General features: G+C 57.6%; 5 protein-coding genes across 5 annotated transcripts in view; 3 read left to right on the forward strand and 2 right to left on the reverse strand.

The window, feature by feature from the left end:
• Positions 1–69: 69 nt before the first annotated feature.
• L226DRAFT_571530 (uncharacterized protein) lies at positions 70–454 on the reverse strand (the record flags this gene model as incomplete). The annotated part of the gene is made up of 2 exons (XM_067684565.1): positions 70–197; positions 272–454. Coding segments are annotated over 2 exons (311 nt in total), but the record flags the coding sequence as incomplete, so codon positions are not given.
• An 846-nt stretch (positions 455–1,300) lies between these two features.
• L226DRAFT_546041 (uncharacterized protein) lies at positions 1,301–3,082 on the reverse strand (the record flags this gene model as incomplete). Its single annotated transcript, XM_067682391.1, has 2 exons — positions 1,301–2,779; positions 2,906–3,082. The coding sequence occupies 2 exons, from the start codon at positions 3,080–3,082 to the stop codon at positions 1,301–1,303; spliced, it is 1,656 nt and encodes a 551-aa protein (XP_067535241.1).
• Positions 3,083–5,354: 2,272 nt separating this feature from the next.
• Positions 5,355–7,899, forward strand: L226DRAFT_523458 (DNase I-like protein; the record flags this gene model as incomplete). The annotated part of the gene is made up of 4 exons (XM_067678818.1): positions 5,355–6,549; positions 6,601–7,088; positions 7,147–7,365; positions 7,417–7,899. 4 exons carry the CDS (start codon positions 5,355–5,357, stop codon positions 7,897–7,899), a joined length of 2,385 nt encoding a protein of 794 aa, XP_067535242.1.
• An 810-nt stretch (positions 7,900–8,709) lies between these two features.
• L226DRAFT_523459 (uncharacterized protein) lies at positions 8,710–9,597 on the forward strand (the record flags this gene model as incomplete). The annotated part of the gene is made up of 1 exon (XM_067678819.1): positions 8,710–9,597. The coding sequence occupies one exon, from the start codon at positions 8,710–8,712 to the stop codon at positions 9,595–9,597; it is 888 nt and encodes a 295-aa protein (XP_067535243.1).
• Positions 9,598–11,046: 1,449 nt separating this feature from the next.
• The window catches only part of L226DRAFT_523460 (uncharacterized protein), a gene marked incomplete at both ends in the record, with an annotated part of 2,762 nt that continues 2,247 nt past the window's right edge, over positions 11,047–11,561 (forward strand). Inside the window, 2 exons of the mRNA XM_067678820.1 lie at positions 11,047–11,229; positions 11,301–11,547. Of these exons, the coding sequence (XP_067535244.1) occupies positions 11,047–11,229; positions 11,301–11,547 (430 nt within the window). The remainder of the gene's footprint in view (positions 11,230–11,300; positions 11,548–11,561) is intronic.

Here is an 11,561-nt window from a genome sequence, read left to right on the forward strand (position 1 = left end):
TCCGTGAGGGGCGCCTTCGGTGCGGCGGCGAGCCCCGAGACCCTGTACGGCAGGTTCTCGGGCACATACGCGTGGATGTGCTGGCAGTAGCGGGTTCCGACGGCGGGGGTCTCGCGCAACAGCTTGCGGTCTGCGCCGTATGCGGGCGCGAACCGGTCAATGCTGTCGGGGAGAGGTGCAGATGGGACGATGGGGAACTGCGGGCGAGGTCACGGTCATGTGTCAGCCTTGTGTGTTGTAGAGAACGATGGAAGAAGAAGCGAGTGCACACCTGTTCGCCGGAGGACTTGGCCTTCGGAATGCGGAGGTGCTGGTCCTGCTCGAGCACCTTCTCCTTCTTGTACACCCAGGTCCGCTTCGTCTCCCGGCTCTTTTCGTCGTACTTGAGGACGAGCGTGAAGTGCACGCCCTCGTGCATGACCGGAACCTGACGGTTAGCGTAGCGAGTGCTCATGATGGATACTATAGTAGGGGGATATGGGGTAGGGTATGGGTATGGGTACGGGTACGGGTATGTGTGCAAGTGCGAAGTAGGTGAGGACCGTTCGAGTGTGGCCGACAGCCATACTTATGGGCCAGGATTGGGATTGAGACTGGGCATGGAGAGGGGCGACCTATCCCGACATCCGTCGCCATATCCGGGTACCGCAGGTCGGCTTACCGCTTTCGTCGTGGACGGGCAGCGGTACGAGGCCAAAGGAATATCTCCGCGGTGGGTTTGCGAACGAGACCGAAGCCGACACCCGTCACTGCATGTGAATTCGGACAGCTTGACGTCAGATTACCTGCTTCGTGAGTTGGTACTCGTATACTCGGACAGCAGAGGTCCAGAACGAAATGTAATTTTGGGATGAAACACGAGGATCGAGATACCAAGTAGCAATCTGAGTAGTGGTCAGCGTGGTCTCACAGTAGGTGATTGGTGCACTTACCGCCTTTATTCTGCGATCCATATGACCTCCTATTTGACCCGTATTACAGGCGTTTGCCGACTAGTCAGGTATACGTCGATGATGCGAAGACGTGGGGCTCACCGGTGTCACTGTGGTTGTCGAAAGCAGAGTGCGATGAGCGCCAACCGGAAGGCGGCGAAGCATACAATGATACATACTCAAAAGGCTCATGTAGTCTCGGAATATAAGCTCATGGAAACATCGTCAGATTCGAGTGGTGTATATTATGTGCAAGGGCATACTTAGGGCACTAGCTGTACATACAGTAGATATCCAGCCATGACTGAGTAGAGCGTGCCAATACCAGATACATCAAGGCATAAAAAACCAACACGCCCAGCGCAGGCTCATCCTCGGGGAACTAACTCCGCCTTCACATCCGCAATCGCTGAAGACACATGTCTGGCATATGGTGGATCGACCTCGTCCTCCATCGACGCCAAGATTGCCCTCCGCAAGATACGGCCCAGCGGCGCAACCCCGAACGGCTTCGCCTCTGGCACAGGCTCCGCCCCGACAAACTCCAGCGGCGTAGGTATACCGTGCTTCTGCATCTCGACGACCTCCGCTTGCACGCCCTGGTCCGAGAGCGGTACGTGGATGAACTCGAGGTTCAGCCGCGGTTCCGTGCCCATGACCAGTATACGACGCAGCATCTCCAGGTTGAAGGGAATTGAGGCGCGCCGGTGCCGTGGAAGCTCGTGCAGCGCGAGGAAACGGTATGTCCATATGCGCTGCGGCTCGACCTCGAGAGGGATCTGGGGGAGCTCAACTTTGATCCGCTCGAAGATGCTACGGATGACGATATGGTATGTCGTGAGTACGGGCTTGCCGAGGTGGGTCGGATAGGCGCGGAAGGCGTGCACGACGTTGAAGGCTGCCGGGTAGTCGTGCCTGCCCATGAACACGCCCAGAGCAGCGTGGATGGCTGGCACGGTGAGTGCGGGAGAAATGAGGGAACCGGAAGCAGTCTGCTGCTCGGCGTGGCAGGTTAACATGTCTCGGTACACGGTTCGGGGGTGCGGCATGTTCTCCGGGGGCCGTAGCTCGCGCCGACGCCGGCGCGTCCGCGAAGGGGTGGATAGGCGAGAGATGGCACGGAAGATGGTAGAGAATGTCACCCCGTCAGGCGTTACTGTGGCTGAGCGTAGTGCCATCATCCGCTCGTAAATGGCGAAAACAGCAGCGAAGTTCCGCCCATTGACTTCGTGCGACAGCAAAGCATTGAAGAACGGGAGGTTGGGAACGAGGAAGGGCATCTCTGACCGCATTTCCGCGAGAGCACTTTCGTACTGGGAGAAGCTGGGGTCGGAGGCAGCAAGATCTTGTAGCAGAGTGGTGTAGGGAGAAGGAACGTTCGAGCTTGCGTTGGGCGAAGGAGGGACGAACCGTTTGGAGGACCAACGTGAGGCACCCTCCCTGTCTCCCGCCCTGAGATACGCTTGCGCGACGTAGTTTCTGGTACGAGAGGAGATCTCGTAGTCAGGTGGCTGACTCTTCAAAAACTCGTAAACTACGTTCTCCATTAATTGTGGTGGTGCACGCAACCCGTCGCCGAGGATCAGGAGGAGCCATAAAAGAGCATCTTCGTTAAACGAGTCGTTGGTCACAGCCAGCCGTACGGCGTCGAGGACGACCTCGTCTGGGGCGGCCTGCTCGGCAGCGGTGATGACACACATTTGAGCTCGGAGGATGACGGGAGGGATGAATCCTTCGCGGGTCATACGGGCATAGAGGATGGAAGCTTTCATGACCTCGCCATGACGGAGGAAGAATACAATGGAGGTCTCATAGAGACGGAAGCGGGATTGGTTGTCTAGCCATGGCTTGGTGAGCGTGTCATGGATGGTCGCAATCGCCGCGACTGGTCCTTCCTCGGAGAAGCGTTTGCGAAAGATACGCAGAGCGTCGGCAAGCTTCCCCCGCGTCTTGGATGACGGAGTGTTATGGACATGCGACCGTGTTTGCTCCGGTGAGTCGCGGTCTTCGACCTTGTGTGCGCGCAGTGGAGGTGAAGGCGCGATGGCAGGGACGCTCAGCCGACGAGTCGCGACATTTGGGACAAGTCTGCGGACAGGGATCCGTAGCAAAGAGATAGCTATGTTGATAATCTGCCCAGAGAAAGGCATGTAAGGGATGCGCGTAACGCGCAGTACTGCAAGGTTTGAACCGTGAAAGCTCACCAGTTTCGCTTGACGTACCCGCGAATGAGAGACCACGGTGTATCCTCAATCTCGGCGTCGCTTTGAGCAGCCAGGTAACGCGGGTTGCATGCGAGGTGGGAAAACAAGCCGCAGCGACGCAGAGTGGCAAGACAGCGAGCAGAACCAAGAAGATGACGAGCGCAGACAAAAAGGCGGCCCCGAGGAAGCGACGCGGTGGACCGGTCCGGGGTGTGACTACGTGACGGCGGGCGCAGCAGTCACGGGCGCTAGGGAGGGCGGAGATCGTCACGGTGAAAGCGAGAGACATCGTCCATAACGGCGAGCAGCGTCCTCTGCGTGTTCTCCTCTCAACTCCCCCACACTCTCGCTCCTTGTCCCTAACCTTCCTCTCTTGTCCCCGTCGCCGCCCTGTTTCCTCGCGTATTGCTCTCGTTCCGTGCGGTCGCAGGCGGTCATCGTCCCAGTCCTCCGAGTCCTCCTGACTTGACGCCATGACGGTACCAGATTCGTCCGACGGAATAGAGACCTCTGCGTCGCCCGCCGTGAGCAGTCTTCGCTCTCGGTTCGAGAAACTTGCGGCGGACTCTTCCACTCCATCTACGAGCTCTCTCAAGCCTCCGGGTACCCCAAATACACATCTAGCTGTTCCTCTCAGTCCTCGACTCCGACCTGCACCTGAACACAATCGCGAGCCCTCCGACTCTAGCATACACTCATTGCGTCCTGTTTCCTCTTCTTCCGACCTCAAGGCGTCCCCCAAGCGACCTCCGCCTCCTCCTCCATTACGACCTTCCTCGCGCGCTCCGTCTCCCGCCAACCCCCGCCTCAGTCCTCTCTTGCGTCCTGTCCACGACCCGTCCCCATCTCTCTTTGAGTATGATGCCACTCCGGAGCCTTCATCTGTAGTCGACAAAGCTGCCCTTCTCTCGCGGAGACCGCCCCCTCCTCCACCAGCTCATGATCACCCCGCGCAGCGCGCATCAGGTGTTTCGTCTCTCATCAAGCAGTTTGGGTGAGTACTCCTATCTCTGTTTCGACATCATCGCTTGTGGTATAGGCGTTATTGCCGCCGCGTTCAAGCTTGCTGGGGCCAGACCGCCTGTATGCTAAAATATGTGGGAGGCACATCGGCTCCGAGTAGAAGCAAGCAACATGTGCGACACTTCCAGACATGACATGAGGGCCCTTGTTGCTCACTTCGCGTTACGCCATCGCCTGGACTAGCGGTTGGTCTCACAGAGTAAGATTCGCGAGCTCTTATAGCGAAGGGCCATTGTTCTTCGACTCTTGACGGCGACGTCCGCGGCAGGCACTGGATGAACGAACCGTGTCTGCAGCAATGTCCGTCATTCCGTAAATTCTTGTCTATCGGACTGTGCAAGTCATCTTCGTTCGCGAATGTTCAGCGTCGTCAAAACTTGTTGTGGAATTTGCGGTGTTGATTCACTCGCAGCACCTGTCGCGAGCACCTCTTGCAACGTCTGCTCGTAATGCTAACCAGACTCACAACAGGAACGGATCCGGTCTTCCCGCCATTGCGTCTCCGCCGAATCCGCCGAATACTACATCAAGTTCCAGCAGACCGCCATCCCAGATTCTGATTGGTGGCCTCTCTGCTCAGCAGCCGCCGGAGCCCGCATATTCTCGACGACCTCGTCAATCATTTCCTCCTGAGCATGTACCTCCATCCAATTCATTCCTTTCTCCCGCATCGTCCTCGGAGTTTTTCGATCCGTTCGATGATTATCATTCGGATACAGAGACTACACATACTGGTTCCACGCCACCTCCCCCGCTCCCGCGCAGGAACGGCGCGTCCCTGTCCCACCATTCTCCACAGCCTTCGTCTGACAGCTCATCGTCATCGGAAAGTTCTAGGAGCAGTCGCACGTCCAGTGATAACAACTCGCCTGCGAAGTCGCCACCAACGTCACTCCATCCGCCCTCGTCTCCTCGCCCACCTATTGCTCCCCCGCCTCGGCCTCCTCCGCGAAACAAGATCACCGTGCAAACATCGATTGCGACCTCCTCTTCGGCCGCCGTATCAACCTCGTCTCTAACTCCTCCGCCGCTCCCCGCGAGGAAAGCAGCTCCTACCCCGGTCGAAGACCATCCCCCACGAGCGCTACCATCTCGGCATCAGAGCTTGTTTGAACCCGAGACTCAATCCAAAGAGTTATCCACTCCAACCCAGGCACCGGAACGGAAGCAATTTGGCAACCATCTCCCTCCCCCCATGCGTACCATCGCTCCTGGTGACAAGCTTCCCCCTCCTCGTCGCCAGGCATCGGATTCGGGCTCGTCTAGCGAGGAGGAGGAAGACGACGACGATTTCCGCATGAAGATCGATTTGCTCCCTGACGCAAGTCGAGCTTCGCGCAGACCACCGGCGGTTGACTGCTTCACCTACCCAGAGCATGCAATCCACATTCCGGCATACACTGCAACAGTCGCTACCTGTGGCACTACTGTAGCGGTCGTGTCGCACCACCATCTCCGAATATACGACTTGTCAGTAGCCGAGTCTCCCATATGGAGTTTCGACTCGAAATCCGGCGACTTTGGCATCAAAGTCAAGGACTTCAAGATGACGAGCGTCGGGTTTCGTCCGACCGCTTCTCCAGACGATCGTGGCGCTTTCTTATGGATTGGCACGAAGGACGGGCACCTCATCGAGCTTGACGTTCGGATAGGCAAGGTCACTGCCTTGCGGCCTGTCATACACGCCCACACTGTCACCCACATGTTCCGGCACGGCCAGTCAATGGTCACCTGCGATGACACCGGCAAGGTGCTCGTGTTCTGCCCTCCTGAGGGTGCCGACCTCGACCTCGCAACGCAGACTCCTCGCGTGGTGCGCATTGCGGAGAAGCAGGAGTTCGCGGTCCTGCTCGGTGGACAGTTGTGGACGTCGACCCGTGATCCCAGTGGGGGCGGCAGCGTTCCCGGGACGTCGAAGGGACCATATGTGCGCGTCTATAACGTCTTTGTTCCCGGCAGCGTCGGTCGGTCCCTTCTTCCGACTGAGCACCTTGGAGCGGTCACTTCGGGGACGATTCTCCCTTGCCATCCTGGCCACGTCTATCTCGGGCACGAAGGCGGACACATCAGTATCTGGTCGATCTCGGAGGGTGATGGCGCACCACAGTGCGTTGAGATCGTCAAGGTGTCGGTGTCGGACATCCTCAGCCTGGAGGGCGTCAACAATCGTTTGTGGGCTGGTACCCGCAAAGGTACGATTGAGGCGTTCGACGTGTCTTCGAAGCCCTGGACGGTCACGAATAACTGGATGGCACACCAAAAGCTTCCTGTGTTGCGTATATCGGTCGACACGTGGAGTATGGAGAAGTTGGACAGGCTTGTGGTGTTTAGTGTAGGCCGCGACGAGCGCTTGAGGTTCTGGGACGGTCTTCTGGGTATCGATTGGATCGGTCAGTATCTTCGGCTACGGACGAAGTGTAGCATGCTGACAGTCATTACAGAGCAGGAACTCATGAAGCGCGAGGTTGAGTTCAGCACCTTCCGCTACATGACCGCGCTGATCGTTTCGTGGAACGTGGACTCGAACAAGCCCGATGCACTCACGGGCACTGTCGAGAACATCAACTTCCTCACCGACGTTCTGCAAACGATGGAGCGGCCAGACCTCATTGTGTTCGGGTTCCAGGAGCTCATCAACCTCGAGTCGCGTAAGATGGCGGCGAAGACCGTGCTGCTCGGTGGGAAGAAGACGAGCCCGGATGGAACGATCAGCCAGAAGGTATCGTCGTCGTACAAGAAGTGGTACGACCGCCTCCTGTACGCGGTGCGGGTCGCGATGCCGGCGGATGAGCCGTACACTTGTATACATACGGAGAACCTGGTCGGGCTGTTCTCGTGCTCGTTCGTCAAGGCTTCGGAGAGGCCATCGCTCAAGAACTCGACGATGACGACTGTCAAGCGGGGAATGGGTGGTAGATACGGGAACAAGGTTTGTTCGGTCCTTTCTAATTGGTGTACTGGCATGTTTGCTGAGCATTAGTTCTTAGGGTGGCATTATCTCGCGCTTCATCGTCGATGACACCTCCGTCTGCTTCATCAACTGCCATCTTGCCGCTGGCCAGTCACACGTTCGACAACGCAATGCGGACGCAGCTGCCATCGTGGAGGCCAAGTCTCTCGTGCCCGACGCCGCCCCGATCGACGACCTGGTCTCGTACGTCAATGGCGGCGATGGTTCGATGGTCCTCGACCACGAGCTTGTCTTCGTGAGTGCCTCCCCGTATGATGATTGTATTGGGGTACTGATGACTTGACAGATCAACGGCGACATGAACTATCGCATCGACCAGCGGCGTGAGGCCGTTGTCGCCGCCGTCAAGGCCAGCGACCTCGAGCACTTGCTCATTCACGACCAGCTCAAGAAGGAGATGAAGTTCAACCGCGCGTTCCGGCTGCGCAACTTCAGCGAGGGACCGATCCAGTTTGCCCCCACGTACAAGTACGACCCGCGCACGGACGAGTACGACACGTCGGAGAAGTCGCGGACCCCGGCGTGGTGCGACCGCGTGCTCTGGCGGTCGCTGCATCCCGAGCGCGTCGAGCAGCTGCATTACAAGCGGTGGGAGGCGAACATCTCCGACCACCGCCCGATCTCGGCGGGCTTCCGGTTCCAGGTCAAGAGCGTGAACCATGACGCGCGGGCGCGGGTGAAAGCAGAGGTCAAGGAGCGGTGGAAGGATGTGCAGCGGAGGCTGCTGAGCGAGGCCAAGCGGCACTATATCGAGCAGAAAATGATCTGAGGATGGGGCGTTGAGTGAGATCATTATGGACTCCTTCTGGAGGTGGGAAGTAGTTAGTGGAGGAGGTCACGGTTTGCATACAGCACATGGCTAGCTTGGCTTTTAGATCGCGCACACGCACACACACACATACCTCGACTCGGACTTGGACTTGAAACATACGTATACATACCTACGACCTACATAGTGAGCCGCGCACGCATACATCGTTATGATTATCCACGATCCCTTCCTGTCTGTATTGTTCTATACCATGTAGTGTACCCGCCCGGCGCCAGCCCGTCGTATTACGTAATTGCGAGCGAAGACGTCTGCGAAATCTACAGCCACCAGATTTTGGAAGCCACGCCATTCATTCAATTCTCCTCCTATATGTACGCAGGTATGATGACATGTTATAACTATGTCTGTGGAGAGTTACAGCGCGATTGGAAGTGTTTGAATCGAATCACTCGCGCTCAATCCCAGCGGGCCTCTCTGAAGCCGGACCGGCGTCCCGATCCGGCACGGTGGTCGCTCTCAGCACAGCGACTGAACGAACACCATCGTACTTCCCGCGTGACTAGATCACTCACGAAGGACTAGTAGCTTCCCGCGTGACTTTGAGTTTGTAGATGAGTTTGTAGATGAGTCAGTACGTGCTCGGGCCCGAGCCCTTCATGCGCATTTAACCAGTGCTCCTGCTCTCTCTTCCCCCCTCCCCCCTTTTGCCCTTTCCCGTCTTCCTCAACGCATCACTATCTCCTTTGCTCATTCTTTCTCTCCCTTCTCACTTTCTCGCCTTTTTCAACGTATCACTTCCAGCCAGCTATGGTGAACTTGCGGACATCCCCTCGTGCATCTGGGAAACGCAAGGCGCCACCAAACGTCACACAACCCGGGCCGAGCAAGCGCCCCCGTCGCGCATCAGCCGCGCACCCGGTCGTCGAGACATCCCCCGAGCCCTCATCGACTTCATCCTCCCGCGCGCCCTCCCCTCTCCCAGATCAGCCAAGCTCGTCGAACGTTCGCGGCAAGCGAGGTCCAAGCAAGACCGCGCAACGACGGCAGGAAGCTGCTAGGAGAGCAGTGGAGAAGAAGGGGCACGCGGCGAGATGGAACACCTGGTGCGAGGAGCACCGGTGGGAGAAAGCACGCGACCCTGGAGGCTACCAGCAGAAGGTCGGGAGCAAGGAGGTGCACAGAGCTGACGCTATGGTGTACTTCCGGCTCAAGCCTCACGAGATCGACACGCTGCCATATGCCGCATTCGAAAACAAGTATAATCACAACTCCTTCGGGAGGTCCTACAACCTCGGGAACCTCCACACCCTCGTCTCGCGCAAGTTCGCAATGCTCCATGGCCTGGATGAGGAGCTAGACCCTCGCACTCAGGAGGTCGAGCTTCTCAGGCGCGGCAAGGAGCTCTTCGACGCAGACACCAATGAGCGCGAGGAGCGCATGCGCGCGAAGGGAAAGGAACGCAAGAAGCTCGTTACCTTCGTTATATACATCCCTCGCCAGCCTGGGTTCAACGAGCCAGGCCGCCTCACGAAGCCTCGCCCATTTGGCTCATGGGCAACACCGGTGTACGAGGATGGAGTGTGCATCGGGCAGTGGCTGAACTTCCAGTTCGACCCCGAGGCTGACGACTTTGAAGACTTTTATGGTGGATTCGAGCGGTTCCATCCAACGGATGCCGAGTGGTATTGGGACTAGGCGGCCCCAACACCTGGTATTGAACGAGAGACAGGCCATCACATGCATTCCATCTTTCCCAACTCCAGCGTTCGGGTCGTCTGACGGCTACATCATCTTCTCCCGTCCACCTCGTCCAAGTACCTGACCAGCTGCAGTTAGCGACCGTATGCTCTTCTAGAGCACTACATGTCGTCCACGTAGTAGCTGGGGGGCTCTGAGGGGTTGGATCACGGTCTTTCCATCCATGCACCGTTCACTCGCCTCGTGGATGGTCTATCTATCTTTCTGCTTCGCCGTGAGGCGACTGTACGCGGCTGCTTTCCTCCCCTCTCGGGTGGTTGAACACACGCCCTCCATCTTCTGAAATTGCTGTATCTGTCGCTTTGCACCATTTCCCTTCATGCGCTCTCTCCAGGACTTGAAGGTTGTCCGTCCCTATGTAGCATCGAGTATGTTTATGATATCTTCCTCTCTAGCATCGACTATATGCCTATGATATCTTCCAGCTTACCGATACGGTACCATTTCCCCCGGTCATCACTGGAATATGCCCTGCTGTTTCGTGACATTCCATCGTCTGCGGATGCCCACAGGATTGAGACTTCGATTCTTGTTACTCATGTCTCTTGACTGGGCGTCGGCTTCCGTCATTTTGTGCGCGATCACTATGGAAGTCTTCACACTACGACAATAGCAAAGAGTGTCTTGTCGCTCTCTCTATTTAAGTGGGACTGGCGGAAATGGGCGTGTGGGGGCGCAGGCCGCGCCGCCCGGCAGGAAACTCAATTCCGAATCTGGCCTTACTCCTCTCGACTCAATGCCACATCAATGCATCATCGTGAGTCCTGCGACTGCACCTTGCCAACGTACTCACGACCTTACCAGACACCCAAAGCTAGAATTCATATCACATGTCTATCTCTATGGGCGTACAGTAGCTGTACTACAAGCTGCCGAAGACTGGAGGTATGACACGCTTGCCAGCCTCTAGTTCCTCGTACCTCAGAGGGTCGCCCGAGAGCTGCTCTCTGCTGCAAGTACGGCCCAGAGCATTCTGTGACTCGCTGTAAGTTCCAGCGATTGCGATTCTATTCACTTGTGTTATCCGAGTCTCCGCGCGTCGGTTCACGAAGCAGGTAATCCGACGTCAACCTGTCCGAATTCACATGCAGTGACGGATATCAGCTTCGGTCTCGTTCGCAAACCCACCGCGGAAATACTCCTTTGGCCTCTCACCGCTGCCCGTCCACGACCAAAGCGGTAAGCCGACCTGCGGGACTCGGATATGGCGACGGATGTCGGGATAGGTCGCCCCTCTCAATCCCCAGTCTCAATCCCAATCCTGGCCCATAAGTATGGCTGTCGGCTGCACTCGAACGGTCCTCACCTACTTCGCACTTGCACACATACCCGTACCCGTACCCATACCCATACCCTACCCCATATCCCCCTACTATAGTATCCATCATGAGCACTCGCTACGCTAACCGTCAGGTTCCGGTCATGCACGAGGGCGTGCACTTCACGCTCGTCCTCAAGTACGACGAAAAGAGCCGGGAGACGAAGCGGACCTGGGTGTACAAAAAGGAGAAGGTGCTCGAGCAGGACCAGCACCTCCGCATTCCGAAGGCCAAGTCCTCCGGCGAGAAGGTGCGCACTCGCTAATCTTTCATCCGTTCTCTTCATCGCACACTGACCCTCGCCCGTAACCTCGCCCGCAGTTCCCCGTCGTCCCATCTGCACCTCTCCCCGACAGCATTGACCGGTTCGCGCCCGCATACGGCGCAGACCGCAAGCTGTTGCGCGAGACCCCCGCCGTCGGCACCCGCTACTGCCAGCACATCCACGCGTATGTGCCCGAGAACCTGCCGTACAGGGTCTCGGGGCTCGCCGCCGCACCGAAGGCGCCCCTCACGGAGCGCCTTCTCTCTCGCGAGTTCTGGCAGCTCCCCTTCGCCGGGGAGAACGGTGCGGGAAGCAGC

The sequence above is a fragment of the Lentinus tigrinus genome, assembly GCF_003813185.1.
Source record: "Lentinus tigrinus ALCF2SS1-7 unplaced genomic scaffold L226scaffold_13, whole genome shotgun sequence".
In the NCBI taxonomy this organism is placed as follows: domain Eukaryota; kingdom Fungi; phylum Basidiomycota; class Agaricomycetes; order Polyporales; family Polyporaceae; genus Lentinus; species Lentinus tigrinus.